This window comes from Onychostruthus taczanowskii, unplaced genomic scaffold (assembly GCF_017590055.1).
Source record: "Onychostruthus taczanowskii isolate IOZ18803 unplaced genomic scaffold, ASM1759005v1 scaffold22, whole genome shotgun sequence".
NCBI lineage: Eukaryota > Metazoa > Chordata > Aves > Passeriformes > Passeridae > Onychostruthus > Onychostruthus taczanowskii.
Genome location: NW_024499462.1, coordinates 10,103,965 through 10,120,185, shown reverse-complemented (window position 1 = coordinate 10,120,185; position 16,221 = coordinate 10,103,965). Strand labels below are relative to the sequence as shown.

At 36.1% G+C, this 16,221-nt stretch overlaps 1 protein-coding gene across 22 annotated transcripts in view; it reads right to left on the bottom strand.

Moving 5' to 3' along the window:
• Positions 1 to 16,221, bottom strand: part of KCNMA1 (potassium calcium-activated channel subfamily M alpha 1) — a 429,782-nt gene that overhangs the window by 299,527 nt on the left and 114,034 nt on the right. For all 22 annotated transcript variants that reach the window (XM_041405088.1, XM_041405086.1, XM_041405079.1 and 19 more), the window contains one exon: positions 11,314 to 11,478. In XM_041405088.1, coding sequence (XP_041261022.1) covers positions 11,314 to 11,478 — 165 coding nt within the window. The remainder of the gene's footprint in view (positions 1 to 11,313; positions 11,479 to 16,221) is intronic.

Sequence of the window (16,221 nt, the reverse complement as noted above, 5' to 3'; positions counted from 1 at the left end):
AAAAAGGGAAACAGGATTCACACATACTCATCACTGTACCTGTAAATGAGAGTTAATAGCAGATAATAAAGCTATTTTCAATTAGCATGCTAATTGTGAAAGTGTAACAAAAATGAAGATTTTCTAAGCTTTTTCATATACTCCTATTCCTTGAATAATCAACAAGACAAGTAGAGATTTCATTACAAGTACAAAGATCTGATGTCAGTATTCTTAGCTGCAGGAGGTAAGACAAGGCTCAAGCCTCTCAATCCAGTGCTTACTTTTTGGCAAAGTTTTCAGGCTTCATCATATGTTTATACTTGTAATTCCATATCATTGGATTAACTCATGATAACTCAACTAGCTATATAATTTCATTTCTATAAAACCAGATTTAACTTTTTTACACTACAAGATGCATTCTCTAAGTAAAATAAAACATCTCACACAGACAAGTTTTTCATTTGTAGAAATAAAACAGTGGATTTGGATATGCAATGGAACTGCATCATTAAAAAATTGGTCTTTCACATCAAGAGCCATCAACTATAAAGAGACCACAAGCAACTAGTGCTGATGCCCAAGGCTTTTTCCAAAAGAGAATACATAATAAGTCTAATGGACTGAATGGCAAGGAAAAATTCAGATTGTTTATCTGTCTGTACCTATCAGACCCAAAAGAGATTTTTAAAAAAGCAGAAGTGCAGAACAAAAACACTAAGGAAAAGAGCTTGTATAGAAAAAAAAAATTGCTACGTGAGTATACAATCTACAAATGCATAATAGGGAAGTAAGAATTGTTCATGTATAGGTATACAACATTTATACAAAGCACACACATGCATTTCATATTACTAGACTAAATATATAGGACAGAAACGTATTTTGGACCAGAAAATGTGTACTGGGAGAGAAAAACAATAATAAATTTCTGATTTCACTACTTTTTAAAAGCTGATTTCAATGCTTTTTACAAGCATGAGTAATTAATCTGAATCCTATTCTGCACAGAAACGAAGGAGTAGTACAAAGTTTAGTTGCATGTTCAAAGTCATGCAGGTTACTGTTATATCTGAGAACAGAAAACATTTAAAACTTCAGCAGTCACATGCTGCAGCTACTGAATTCACACTGCTCCCATTATTTTTGAATAGTGACAAAAAATGCTCAGAAAATTTAAAGTTTCTGCTATGGACTATATGATCTAGAGGATTCACAATAGAAGGTACTTCAACGAGAAAAGAGTTTTCTGCCCAGCTAACTCCTCCAAAAGTTTTAAGCCACTGGCTGACAACCTTTTCCAGCCGAGAGACACTTAAAATTTTCTATTGTACTTAAAAATACCAAACAGCAACTGTAAACCTATCATCTGGTTACCTGATTTTCTTCGTTACTTTTCACAGCCAACCTACCCCAAAGAAATTGGTAATATTTACCATAAGAGAAAACAAGGCAAATCAGAGAATGTAACCTATAAGGAAATTACTGCAACAATTTTTACAGATTGATATAAAAATACCTACGGGTTTGTGCAATAATTTTCTGTTAGCAGGACATGATGACTTCTGCTGCTGTTTTGTAATAGGGAAAAAACTTTGGATTCACATCTACTTCATTATTTTTGATATTCTTATAAAATCCTCTAAGTATATCACAAAACAGCTTTCAAACCTTGTCTCACAGTTTCATCACATTCATTGAAGCAAATCAGACATAAGCATCAATGACAGAAATTGTTCTGGCCATGGTTGAGAACAAAAACCACAAACCTGCAGCCTTGAAAAAATAAATCTGAACAAACTTCTCAAGAAATATCCCGCTGAATTTCTTAGAGCAGAATGTAGAACTCTCTGATTCAGATGAAACAATAGAACTGACTGGTGCAGCTTCTGTTTATATATACATGGGTGCTAAACTGTAGCATGAAAAAGAAATGGCAGCATGGAACACTGTCCAGACAGTCCAATGACACAGCCCACACAGATCAAGCACCAGCTGCCCCAACGCCACTCTAAAGCTGAGCCCAAAATTACAGCATCCAAGTTGTCTTGGTTTTAAAATCCAAAACAAAGCATCCCAACTCACAAGACAAGACTTTCTCCCTTAAACAGATTAAAAAAGAAGGAAAAAAATATAAAATTAAACAGCTGGCAGGGATATTACAAACATTTTGCATTGCTACTAAACTGCTGACAATATACTCGTACTTGTTACCAAGACACATAGCTATACTTTCTCAAGGGACATTCAACACCTTCAGAAATACATGTTATAGGATTAAATATAATGGCTGACAAGAACCAAGAGCTTAGTATTCTACAGCAGGCTCATGACAGGATCAAATTTTGTATATCACAACAATCAGATGGCTCACTAAAATCTACTCATCTCTACTGAAGTAATTTTTGCAAGATTTTACCCCTGACAAGCACAAACTGATTTTTTTAACAGTCTGTAGGAGTTACATGTTTTTCAATGAGGGGACTGTGGGCATCTGACAGAACTGGATGGCTTAGTTTGCATGCAGTCTACACCAGGCAGGATTGGGTTCCACATTTCACTTTTAGTTCCCAAGTGGTATCCCCATTCTAAGCAGTAACAAGTACACTGTGTTTGAAATATTGGATTTTTTTTAAGTTTGGATCAGAAATAGAGGAAGAATCAGACTCTGTTTCCCTTCCCATTCTATATATACCCTGCCTCAATTAAGTCAGTTTTGTGACCCCCTCTTCACAGTCAAAGTTAGCAATTCCATAGCTCATAAGAAGGCACGGCATTACATTGCAGAAATTGCCTTTTCACCCACCTATCCTAGATAGCTCTGATGAATAGAAGCAGCCTTCACGAGACTCAAAGAGCCACCAGGACTGTTTAAAATTTCTGAAAAGTTCTGTCTCTTTACCTTTTTTGTCCATTTTCTCGGCTCAAAACATTTTCTCCTAGTCTTATCCCAAGCTGAAGGAAGTGTCTGCAGGATGAAGACTCTAATTAGGAAGGAGGAGCAGGATCATTGAAGCAGACAAGGAAGATTCTCCCTTAAACTCATGGCATTTTGCTGTGGATTTATGGAAGGTTCTGAGAGCTTCCAGCTTCTATGTGAAACATATGGAACAGGCAGTTAATATTCCCTGATTTTTACTTCTGATTGACAACTTCTCCATCCTAGTTTCTACCATTAAATTACCTGCTCCCTTTTCAGAAAGGCAAATATAGAGTTACTACTATTTCAGATTGAACCAAGCCTTCCATACCTTACCAATACAGATATCAGACTTGACAGGAAGAGTGGGGCTTCCTGCAGCTTTAGTAGTAAGCTTTGAAGTTGTTTCTTCCGCAGCATTTGAAACTAAAACAAAGCATTAATTAAAGCAGAGAGCAATCTCCTGTGCCAAAGCAACGCAAATTTAAGGAGCCACATAAAACTACTGACACCAGGAGGAATGTGCTGAGAACATTCCTCAAGAAACCTCTGAATATTCAAGAAATACCTAAAAACAGTTTCTAAAATAAATAAAGTATGTAAGAAGGAAAAGGTGACTGATTTTGATAGACAATATTTTGTGTGAAAATTTTGCTCATCAACAAAATGGAGATTTTACAACAAGCTTAGCAATTTTTTCCATTTACCCCACACCTCAGACAAATGATTGATGGTACAGCTGTACAAAAACATACACAGAATTTTCTTCAAAAATATTCATTATCACATCAGTGTGCTGATTACAAGTACAATTTTTTCAAATACAGGTAGCACAAAGGAAAAAAAAAAACAACAAACAAACAGTATTATCAACAGCATCATCAGAGCAGACCTTCACAGGGGAACAGCACAAACGCCTTTGGGGAAGCCATCTGTCTCCTCCAGTGAACTTTGTAAATATCAAAATTGTGTTTGTACCTTCTGTTCAATACCTTGCTATTGTCAGTGGCCTGTAGGTGGAAGGTAAATTTCCCCTCTATCACACACTAATCATGAGGATCAACACAACATTACCACGAGGCACATTTCTGTATTTACACACTTTCATTCTAGATTCATGCAAGAACAAAGTAGCAAAGACTTTCCCTTACTTATGTTTGACATGCATATACAGCAATAAATCAGTAGTGACAGTCTTACAGCAATTTTTCACCAATGCAGAGCTGTATAACAAAAGTGTACCTAAACCAGCTTTGCCATCTGAATAGCAAATCACATTCTTGACTTTCTCCAAATAATCACACCATTCAAAACTTAACACATTATGTGCTTTTCTTCATTTTAGTGACAGAACGCCATGCATACCTTAATTTAGATAAGAAAGTGCAAAAAATGTTAGCAAAGATATAAGCACAAAAAGGTTAGCAGAAAATACTTCAAAAATGTTACCAGCAGATATTTATTCACACTGCAAGAAAAGCCCCATGCTTTTAAATACTATTAGAATGGTTTCTGCAAGCACGGTAAACTATCTAGAGGTCACAAAAGTGAATGCAACACAGCCCAAAGTCTGAAGATAACTTTAAAGTGGGTAACTTCCATAGCAGCAGCTATAACCTGACTGAAAATAAGGTAGAATAGCCTACAGTGAAATCTGGCTGACAGAGAGGAGGTGTATAAAAATAAGGCATTTTAATTAAGATAAACTGCACGCGTGATGTACACACTAATTTTCCATTTTTCCATATTCTGAGCTAAGAATTCAAATGCAATGTTTTAAATCTGAGTATATTTCATGTCATTTCTTTATGAAATGTACTGTTTATTCTTTCCTTGATTTGATTTTACCAGTACATATAATTTTATCATTATTTATGCTAACCTTACCCATTCTTCACATAGCAGTACTTAAAAGTGGTAAAATTGAGCAGGAAAAAATACTCTTTATGTTTGATTAGCCACATAGCTCATTAACAGCCTCACAGAAATGAAAGTTTAAGATTAGCATATGTTAATCATAGAATGTGCTGAATTGAAGGGATGCATCAGGGATGCTGAATTGAAGGTATGCATTATGTCCAATTCCTGGTCCTGCACAGGACACCCCAAGAATCACCACGGAATATGCATTATTCCTTTAATTACAAGATCCACTGCAATTACAGCAGTTTCCCAAAAATACAAAGTACAGAGACAATCAGAACTGCTACACCTACATGTAGCACCTACATGCACAATGTAATAACGCAGTTTTAAAGACATATGTGCAATAGAACTTTCTCAAAAGACTCTGGGCAGAAGCCCACCCTTCAATCTAGAACCAAAAAAGCCGGACAAAAAAGAACCCTTGCTGTTGTCAATAATAAATAAATATTCAGAAAACGCATAACTGGAACTTAAACTAGCTGCAGTTACCATAGAAACAAAAAAGACTTACTCAACACTTCCTACTCTATTCCATTATCATTATCTCATGAACTTACATGGAGAACATTATTCCTATTCCTATGGAAACCCTGGAAATAGCCCCCATCATTGTCACAGATTAAGGCAATCTAGAACTCATCTCCTGGATTCATTTATGTGCCACCAAGGCCTATGAAAGATTAAAAATAACTAAACAGACAAAATTCTATTCTCAACAGAGATGAGCAGAATCTAAACCATTCCCTGTGAACAGGTAGGTAAATACAACACTGACAAGCAGTTTATAATCCCTGAACACCTGCAATGATCAGATCTGTGCAGTTACACTGACACACAAGGTACATTCTCAGCAGTGTGGGCACTGTCTTTTTACAAATGCCCCAGCTCGGCAAGACTCTACTCTTTAATCATTATGTCATTTCTCTTACTTGTTGACCACGATGAGGAAAAGGTAATTTAATATAAATGTAATAGTATATATTCTAAAATACATACATACTTCTTTCCACCTCCAAGAGCTAAAATAACTAAAAAAAAAAAAAAAAAGAAAAAGAAAAAAAAAAAAAAAAAGTAAGTAGCAGCAAACAAAACAAAAAGCAAAACATAAAGAAAGAGGAGGGAAAAGAAAAAAAAGAGGGGTGGGCCACCAACAAAACCACACCATACCACTCAGGGCATGGAACATCTTGTGATTCCTGCCTGTGCACAGTAAGATCTAGAAGCTGAGAAAGACTTTCCCTTTTCTCCTCTAAGTTCAGAAACCTAGACCACAGCTAGAGGGAACATATGGCACTATTTATTTTTGCCTGAATAGGGTATTCTGTAAGTCCCACCAAATCTTGCATAACTACCTAAGAAAAATTGTAATGTCAGAGCAAAACAAATCATTTTATCAAAGAATGCATGTGCTTCACTGCTGCAAAACAAATGTCATATTTGGACTTGTAAAAGGCTTGGAATGTTATGAGTGTGAAAGACTAAATCACTGAAGCATGCATTCAATTTCTATTCTCTAGCCAATTAATATATTTTATTCTAAATTAAATCCTATTCAGATAAACTGCATCCTAAGAACATTACACATGCTCAAAAAAAATCACAAGAAAATTGGTTACAGGACATTTCCAGGATCAGAGGGGTCCAAATTGAAAGAAAGAAATTTATGAGAGCTTTGCTTATCCTTGAGAAAATGTATTAAACTTCATATTTGAATTCTGAGATGTTGCATACTCATGTTTGCTGAAGGTTTCTGTTCCTGCTTTGAAAATCTAGTGAAATAGCTGATACTGTCAAGAACACTGTCAAAAAATGTATATGTACACCAAGGACACATGCTTCTCCAATTTCTTATCTGCCAAATACCAAATTATCCCTTGAGCTCCTATTCTCATTAAAGCAATGAGACAACAGCCACTGTCTTTGGAAACAGTGAGAAACCCCACAATTTCTGTACTGCTAAATTTCACTTCGGCAGCTAGAAAACTATTACTTATCACAAGAGGTTGTGGGGATTCTTCCCCCTCAACACCAAAAAAAATTTGAGTTCTCTCATTCAGAAAAAATTAAAAAAAAAATAAAAGAATATAAAAAGCAGCACAAACAAATCTAGTTGTGAAAAATACTGAAAAAAAAACCCCAAAACACGTAAACCAAAAAGCATATAAAATACCTACATATATTTCCCAGGAAAATAAGTACTTATATAATTAAAGATCCACCAGTTTTCCCCAAATGAGTAGTGAGGCCCTCTACCATTTTTTAACAGTTTCTCAGAAGTCTAGTCAAGGGTCAAAAGCTTTCCACAGATTGAATTGTGTCAAATTCAACAGTATACATATGACTTTATTCTGTATATCAAACACTCCAATTAAGGAAATCTTTTTCTTCTTACTCAAATGATATAATTTCAGGAAGCAAAATCAGTTCATAAACATGTTTAATTTCCTGCATCTTGTGATTAATTATGAATGTGTCTGATTCTTCTTTGAGAAACTGACCTCAGAAATCTTATACTTCCATCATCTACAGCATTTTACATCACTTCAAAGTAAATCAATTTCCCTGAACAGATTTTAAGTAAATTTTTACCTTTGACTTTATTTAATTTGTGCCACTCAACATCAAATGCAGACAGAAGTGCATGGGTTCAATTAGCGTGTTCTTAAATCACGTCCTTAGACAATTTACTGTGGACACATTTTTAAATCACACGTCAAGTTCCCATCTATACTGTTTAAGAGCAAAAGTCACATTTTCAAAGGTTGTGGCACCAAGAGCATTATATTCCAGTCATGCTTCTCAAAGACAAAGTATGAGGAAAAAAGGATATTCTGGCCATACAACTGTAGGCACCATGCTTAGCCACTACTCCACTACTTCAAAACACAAAAACAAAACCTTATACAAACCTCTTCCTCCAAAGCCTGCCCTTAAGATGAAACTGTAATATAGTATTCACTGTAGTGTGAATATTTCTTTGTGCCTAAACCACTTATGAAATGTCAGGAATAAAATTTAGCTACTAAAACAGTAATATGGCTATTTCTATTTCAGTACTTTATCTTTACAATATTCACATAAAGTACTGAAACAATTCAATATTAGTACAATCCCATGCACATGACCCTTTTGCATCTTTTACAGACGTGAATTACAGGCTAGGAAACACTCACTTAACATACTGATATGCAAGTGACAGTGAAATGCTTTGAAAATTCAACAGTTTAACTATTTTAAATCTCCCATTCTTGTTTCTCCTGATGCTCCCAACAACAACAAGGTTCTAATTTCTCCTATTTGTTTATTCTTTAAATGTAATTTTCCATCTAATGAATGGAATGGGAAGAGAGGAGATGACAAACATGGCTGGGTTTTTTCAACATTCATTTCAGGTACAGAACCCTTCTTTCCCTCACAACTACCAATTAATTAAATATTTTTAAGAAAACTAGTGTGGAGGAGAGTCATCTCTATCAAGGATTTCAGTATTCATCACTGACTGGATTGAACAATTTCATTAATTGTCTCCAATGACCCAGACCAGTAATAACAAGTTACATCCCCTACTTTCCAGCAGATGCTATGAAACACATGATTTTGTAAATTATGTTGGAAAAAAAATATTTTCTGACTTAAGTCAAGTAGTTCTATGGCTACAATGTTGCCTAAGGCCTTCATGTCTGCATCTGTTTTATAAATAGAAATACTTTATTTCACTAGAGAATTGTACAAATTGTCCAATACCAATGTACATGTCCAATCTTGTACTACACTATGAAGCTATAACCTTTAGACACGTATGTTGTCTTGTATTTTCCATACTGTTGGCCTTTATTTTCTTCACCTGTGGACTGCCATAAAGTTTAAAAATTAAAGAGGTAATTATGGGAGGGCCCACTATTTAAATATTTGTTTCAATACTCACAAAGCACCTGGACAAACTAATACGATAAATTAGAAAGCTGTTTTGTAAGGTTACTAGGGAAGAAATAAAAGCTCGATCAGACATGTCAAAGGTACAGTGACTGAACCCAGAAGTCAAGAGTTCCAAAAAAGTAGCCCTTTTAGATTCCACAAACAGCACCTGATACACCACTAAGATGCATTGTGAAGAAAATGCCTGTCCAGGTAAGAACAATGATGGGAGCTTTTCCCATGAGCAGCAAACACAAATAATCTTCTACTTGACACTGATGTGTGCTCCACACTGCGCTAACTCGCCTCCTTCACTTCCCAAATAAACCCAGTTCCACAATATCCTTCAGGTGACCATGCTGAACTGAAGTTCAATTACAACTCTCTTCCCAAGTCCATCTGCATTGGACTGCTTTTGAAACTTTTTTGGTCAACATTGGATGTATAAGATTAATTTCAATTTAAGTATAAGATTAATTTTAATTTAAACTTTCACAGTGTAAAAGGGTATTAAAATTTCTTATAGCTGCAGATATCTCAAACAATTTTGATTTCAGAGAACTGTGAAGTTACCAATTCTTTAGGGGAAAAAACAAATTCTGCACTTTAATTCAGAAATATAGTAGGTGTCAGGAATAGGGCTGGACTCAATTAGTAGTAAGCCATGATTAAGTCCTAATATTTTCAAACAATACACCTCAACATATTTATGTTGAAGTGTATTATTGGAAAATATTTTGCTACATTCTATATCTAAAAACAATTACAGTATTACCCTATAGCATGAATTTTCATTGAAGCAGTTAACCTTTAGGAAATATTCTCAGAAAGCAAAATTTAAATTAACAGCCAAATCGTCCATTCTGAAAATCATCCTCCATAAATTATATCCTGTCAATTCAAATACTGACTTTGGTAAATGCTATATTAAAAAAATGCACCTTGTTTCCTAAACTGACCAAAATTAACAAAGAGGTTCCATGCATGGCTTCTCATTTCTCAGATGGTTAGGCATATTGATAAACCCAAATGTGCACAATATGTGCTGCTATACCTTGACAAGAACATAAATATACTCTCAGAAAGAATCTAACCCAATGACATTGGCCAGCTGGTCCCTTATAAAATGCAATGGGAAACTCTAAAAAATACCCTAAAGAAATAAATGAAGTCATCAAACAGTGTTGAGTAAGTTCTCCCACTACACTGAAGTAAAATGTATTTTATATTATGTACATTAGGTTTTGGTCCCAGTTGTAGGTTTGTATCTGTGTTCACATACAGCCCAGTAAAATCAACACAGGGGAACTTCTGACTGCAGTGTTGGGAGCAGAGGACTCTGGCTTTGAGGGATTTCTAGCCTTGATAATTAAATTGGAGCTAGAAGAATGAGTTCAGGTTTTTTTTCATTTTTAGTGCTGAAGATGTCAGGAAACATGCAAAATGCCATTTTTTAGAAGACCATCACTAAATAAACGTAAATGTGGCAGCAAGGGAACACGCTTTCCAGCTATTGATAAAAGTCAATAACTAACATAAATAACAGTGAAGAATGGCTTTTTCAGGAAAAATAATCAAAATATTCTTCTTGCAGAACTAAACAATACAGTGGCAATTAAATCACCTCAACTTTTTGCTGTAGAAGACTTGACTAAGAAGCACAACCTCTTTTCCTCCATTTCCTCCTCCATCCAAATAATTAGTCTGTAGCCCAAAACTGATTCACCATCAAGTATCTCTTAACCAAAATAAACAACCAAAGACACAAATCCTTTTTCAGTTCAACCCAAACTAGTTAAAGTTTCATGGGGATTCTCTGAAGTTTTAAATGAGATTTAAATCACTTTAGCGTCTAGTTTATATGTGCATTCTAAAAAGAAAACTAATCCAAATTACATAGGAGATACTTTTTCCTGCAATGAACTCCACAGAAAACCCTTGCATTTCAGTATTTGACAAAGCTCTAAAGCAATTATGTTTAAATAAAGTGAAAAACTGATAAGTTTTTTTCCTTTTAAATAACATATTATCAACATCTGTCTCCATTTGATATGTAACTGTTCACAGGTTTGAAGGATTTCCACACTAATAAAGAAAAATATGAATGGAAAATAAAATCATTATTAATCTATGAAATGTATCAAAAATCTCATTGCATAGGCATTTCAACCTTGTCTTTGCTTTATAGTTCTGACCGCTCCTTTATTTGTAACACTGGACTTAATTTCCAGGTTTTCTTCTGCTCTTCCAAACACAATTTTACTTTCAGATAAAGTAGGTCTATAGTTTTAACACCTAATACGAAATTAATAAATTCACTGTTGGTAGTTCAAAATCATGTGGTAGAGTAGTGAAATAGACTGGAGAGTGGACTGGCAGTCATTTTTTGTTACTTGCTGTCTCTGCCTCTCTCTTGCAGTGGGAATTAGTCTGCAATTTTACAGAGAAAATTGGGATTGACTCAGTCCTGATGAAACAAACCAATCAAAAATCCTCCACTAATGCTGGGACACAGTGCTTCCTAAAAATATTCTTTAAAATAAAAACATAGAAAATCATAGAAAACTTACAAGTACTCTGCCAGTTAATGTCTGGGCAGATATCATGACTCCTGCCCAATCCTTCACAGACGTCATCCATCCCACTTCTGCTGCCACATTCTCCTCTTTTTCATCTGTTGGTTTGCAGGCTCCATCTGCCTGTGTATCTCCACCACCATTGATCTTCTGGGCCTCCTGCAAGGTAAGTATTTGGGTTAGTTAATGTTTAGCAATTTGACAGTGAAAGTCAGTATATAGGTAGGGCCAAGAATAGTAATGAAAACCAGAAAATCTGTCTTCCTGGATCCCTGCTAGGTGAAACTAAGAACCTACTTGGCCACATTTTTAGAAATAAGAGAAACAGAAATGTTCTGTAAGGTACCAACTAGATAATAAAACTCTCCTCGACATGACATATTCAAAACATATACTTAGCACTAAATATACAATAAGTTCCTTTGTTACAGGCAACATAATTGACAACAGCTCTGTATGCAATTACAGAGTTACATATAAATGAATTTGTCAGACATACACCGAAAGACCTTTTGATGTTTCAGTTCAAAATAATGCATACTAGGTGTGAACATAATTTATTTTAATTTCCCATCACTAGAATAATTATCTGAGTAACCCTTCACTGAGAAGCATGATGTAACAAGACAGCAATTATCAAGTGTGAGGGGAACAAAATACATCATAAAGAATCTTCAGGGAGCTGCCACGCTATCAGTGAACCTGTGTTTCGATGAAAGTGTTTAAAATATGACAGGAATTATTCTGTCAGTAAGTGGTTCTCACAGAAAGAAGAGCTAGAAATTAGAGGAGCCTCAGCTGCACCAAGCTCACTGATGAGTAACACGCACTGGAATTCATATCAGTCTCTCATGGATGCTGCAGGAAGGATGTTGTGCTCTGTAACTGCCTGCGATGTGCTACAGTCATGGGTGTGCACAAACATCAAGGGAAATGACAGGAAAAGCCAGCGAGGATCATACAGTGTTTAAATCATCCTGCATGCAAAGTATCACTGTGCCATGAGCATGCCTTTGGTGACAGCATAATACTAATGACTTCCTGAATACTTGACAAGCTATAAAATAGGAGAGGCAGCAATATTCAGTGCTGAAGTAAGTCCTGAGCACTAGATCTGCATTAGTGTTCCAAGCACTCTGCACAGACCGACACCTTGAAAGATCTTGCTTATAGAGTACTTGTCTGTAGGCCACTAAGCAGGAAATGAATTGCCATTAATCCCCTTTGGAATGTCTTTTATGCAAGCAAAGATGCTTGATGCTGGTTATGTGATAATTACTACAGTAGAAACACTATCCTGTGATGGTCAAGACCCACAGCTGTGAGATGGCCTCGACGACACAGCTGGACATAAGGGTACAGGCACTTCCTGAGAGTAAAACTGAACTGATAAAGCAATTTCATTGAATCTCCCAGCAAAGAACAGTAGAACAAAGCTTAAAATGTAATATGAAGACCAAGATTTTTTTCAGAGAAGCTCAACTTTGCAACTTAAATAGCTAATCAGATTCTTTTTTCTCTGTTAGTTTCCCTCCCAGAAAGCAGGCTCCATATTCTTACTAGCAATTATGGCAAAGTGTGATGTTACTATATTGATAATAACAAATTATTCGGAGTTACAACAGTAATTCAGTACACTTCCCAAGCAAATAACGCAACAGAAGTTTAAAATTACTTTGTATTTGCATAACTGGACCTCATTCACTGACAAATTTGGACACAGTGAATCAGATGTTTTGCACTCGACGTTGAAAGATGCATCCTGTACCGCACACGCACGGAGCACAACCTACAGGAATGAGCTCACTGCAGAGGACAGCAATGTACAACACGGAGTGAGGCATCCCAGCACAGCAATGCTTGCCTGGAGCCAACAGGTGACCCAAAGCCATAGAGAAGAGACCCAAAGAAATGCCTTCACCAACATCAAGATTGTGATTATAAACCAGGAAAGAGAAAACTAGGCTCTATACTCCAAATATTGAAGCTTAGGCAACCTAGGCCTATCTCCTAGGCCTCATCAGTCCTAGGTGCTGTCCCCAGGGTCTCCCCTGCCTCAGACGCCCTCCGTGGCCCAGGACACCATTTCAGCCCCATCCAGGGCTCCCACAGCGCTGTCCTTTCCAGCCTTGGTGAGCCCACAGCCAGTTCTCTCTGCCTGAGCCACAGGCTGCTGTCCCATCCGACCCCAGGAAGGCTCCAGGCCAGGGTCCTGTCCCACTAGCCCAGCCAGGGCGCCGGGCAGGCCCCTGGCGCACGGGAGCCCCACAGCCCTGACAGCTACAGACTGCTCAGAACACTACACATGACATTTCTTTCCCTATTTCCACCAGTTTCTCTGCCTTTTGTAACTGCTAGAGCTTGTCTTTCAGAACTCTAAGCTCCACACCAGATTTTGCTCCATGGTCCTCCTCTGCATTGCACCATGAGCTTACATACTCTGTACAAGTTTATACTGAATTAATTAATGTGGTTTTCAGGTAAAGGAGATATAATTCTCTCTTCCTCTCAGATAAACTGAGGTGATGATTAGGAACCTAACTCGTTCACTAGAGAAGTCACTGGCAGATCAGGATGAAGCCACAGTCTTTTTTCATCTTTTCACCCAGCAACTCTTGTTTAAAAGTGCACAGATGCACACCTTGCTAAACTCACAACTACAGACCTTGCCATAGAAAGTTACAGAACTACAGATCACTAAACAAAAAGCTGAATAAAAGACTCAATTTTATTGAACTTGTATTAAGGTTAGAAAATTCTTTTATTGTGTATATGTTCCTTGCCCCCAATCTTCTTGTCAATAGATGTGATTGTTCACAAGATATAAAATAATTTAAAATGTCCTAGCACTAAATGAAATAAAATAGTAGGCAATTTACTTAATCGAAGGAGAAAGGTAGCTTTTATATTTTGAAAAGGTTTTCATAACCTACAGTTCTTTTGCTGTATTGACTTTTGGTTGCCAATAGAATAGAGCAGTAAAACATGACAAACCTATTCAGTATTTGATTCTTCTAAAGGTATTAAAGTCTTTATTACTTTTGAATGGCTATATTTCTATATTTATACTACTTCTTTCACCTCTATTAAAATCTCCCACCCATATTATTTCTTAATTAAAATTTAAGTAAAATAATCATCCCCTGCCAAGTATGATTTGGAACAGACTCTCATTATCAGCCTAGCCCCTGCCATTATTGTAGCTATAATTAACATGCAGATTAGTTGCTGTTATGTAGTATTTGTATTCAGTTGGGATATTTTATATTTTTCATCTACATGGCTAGCTTTTTATCTTACTGAATTGGCAGTTGAGTATTAGGAAAAGTTTATCCCTGAGTCATTATGCAATTGTGCAGTGATCGCTAAAGGAGGTTTAAAGGCTGGGGTTTTTCCACACTGAACACAAAATTCAGTCCTGTTATTAAGTGTATAGTCTTGTTTCATTGCTATTTCTTCATCTCAAAGCATTGAGTAACCAACACCAACAACTGAAAAAGGTGCTTAAAATAATAATCTGACAGTGACGATAGTTGATTAATTATTTACAAGTTCAATATTACAAGCAAGGGATCTTCACCCACTCCGCTTATCAGTTTTCATTATTTTAATTACTTGATGGCAGGAACATGCAGGTGGATTAAGTGAGAAGCAGTATATTGTGAAATACATACTTCCTGAACTTAATGACTAAATGGAAAATGGTATGATGAGGAGGTGTGTACAGGAATCAGTATTCTGTGTTCTACCAATGGTTTGACACAGACCTGGACCAAAAACTTCAATGGTTTGTCTTCTATTTTCAGCAATAAATATTGAATTAGCTTACATAAATTCTGGGATTCTTGAAGACAGTTGCCTTAAGGAAGAAGAACTCAAAAAGGCAAAATTCACACAAAAACGTTAACAGTTTTAGAAACCTAGTCCTGCCTGTTCCATTTCACCTCTAAAATACCTATACAAATGTACAACCACTGCACAGACACCTCACCCAACCCAGGACAACACAAAATAAAGTCAGAAAATTATTATGAAGCCTTAAAACATCATCTAAGAATAATCTGTCTTTTTAAAAGCCCTAAAAAAACACAGGACAGCATGAACACAACATGGAAAGTAGTCTCTGATGTATGGTACTGAAAAGACTTGCTATCCTGTTAAAATAAGTTTTAAAACATATGAAACAGGTAGTCGATGTGAGGGAAAATACCTGGGTCGAAGTGTGATGGAAAAAAAAAATGATTTGGTAATCTCATTTATCTAACATGTAACTAACTGAATATCACACAAAAATCATTAGGTATCACCTGTAATGACATACAGAGCATTGAGTCATGCCCACATCACTCAAGAGAAAGTAGTATGCTCAGTCTAAACAGATGTTTAAAAACAGTAACACCAAGGAGGCAAACACAGTGGCCTTTGACTTCCACCCTAGATAACATGAGATGAGAAAGGGCCTGTCAGAATGGCAGCTGCTCCTAGTTTAAAGTACTCAGTAATAATACAATAAGAAAATATCATTTGGACCAGTTAGGAAAAGGCTGCTTAGATAACAATGCCAGCAAATAGGAATTTTATCTCTATTAACTGCCCTTCAAATAACAGCATTCCATTCTTAGAGCCTGTCATTTTATTAAATGTTTTATATCACATCAACAACACTATGATAATGGTCATTCTTACAAATTAGGAATCTGTATTTACATTTTTTTCATTCACCTGTTTCCCCAAAGCCACTAAGAGGTGCTATGTGAAGAGGAATAATTTTGCCTGAGACTATTTCTCCTTTCTCTTGGGCAAATGTCTGAAACACTGTGTTTAAAATTATTAGACTTCTATCAATAATTTAATTTCATGTCCTTCAATACATTCACTCACTACTTTGACATCTCCAAATAG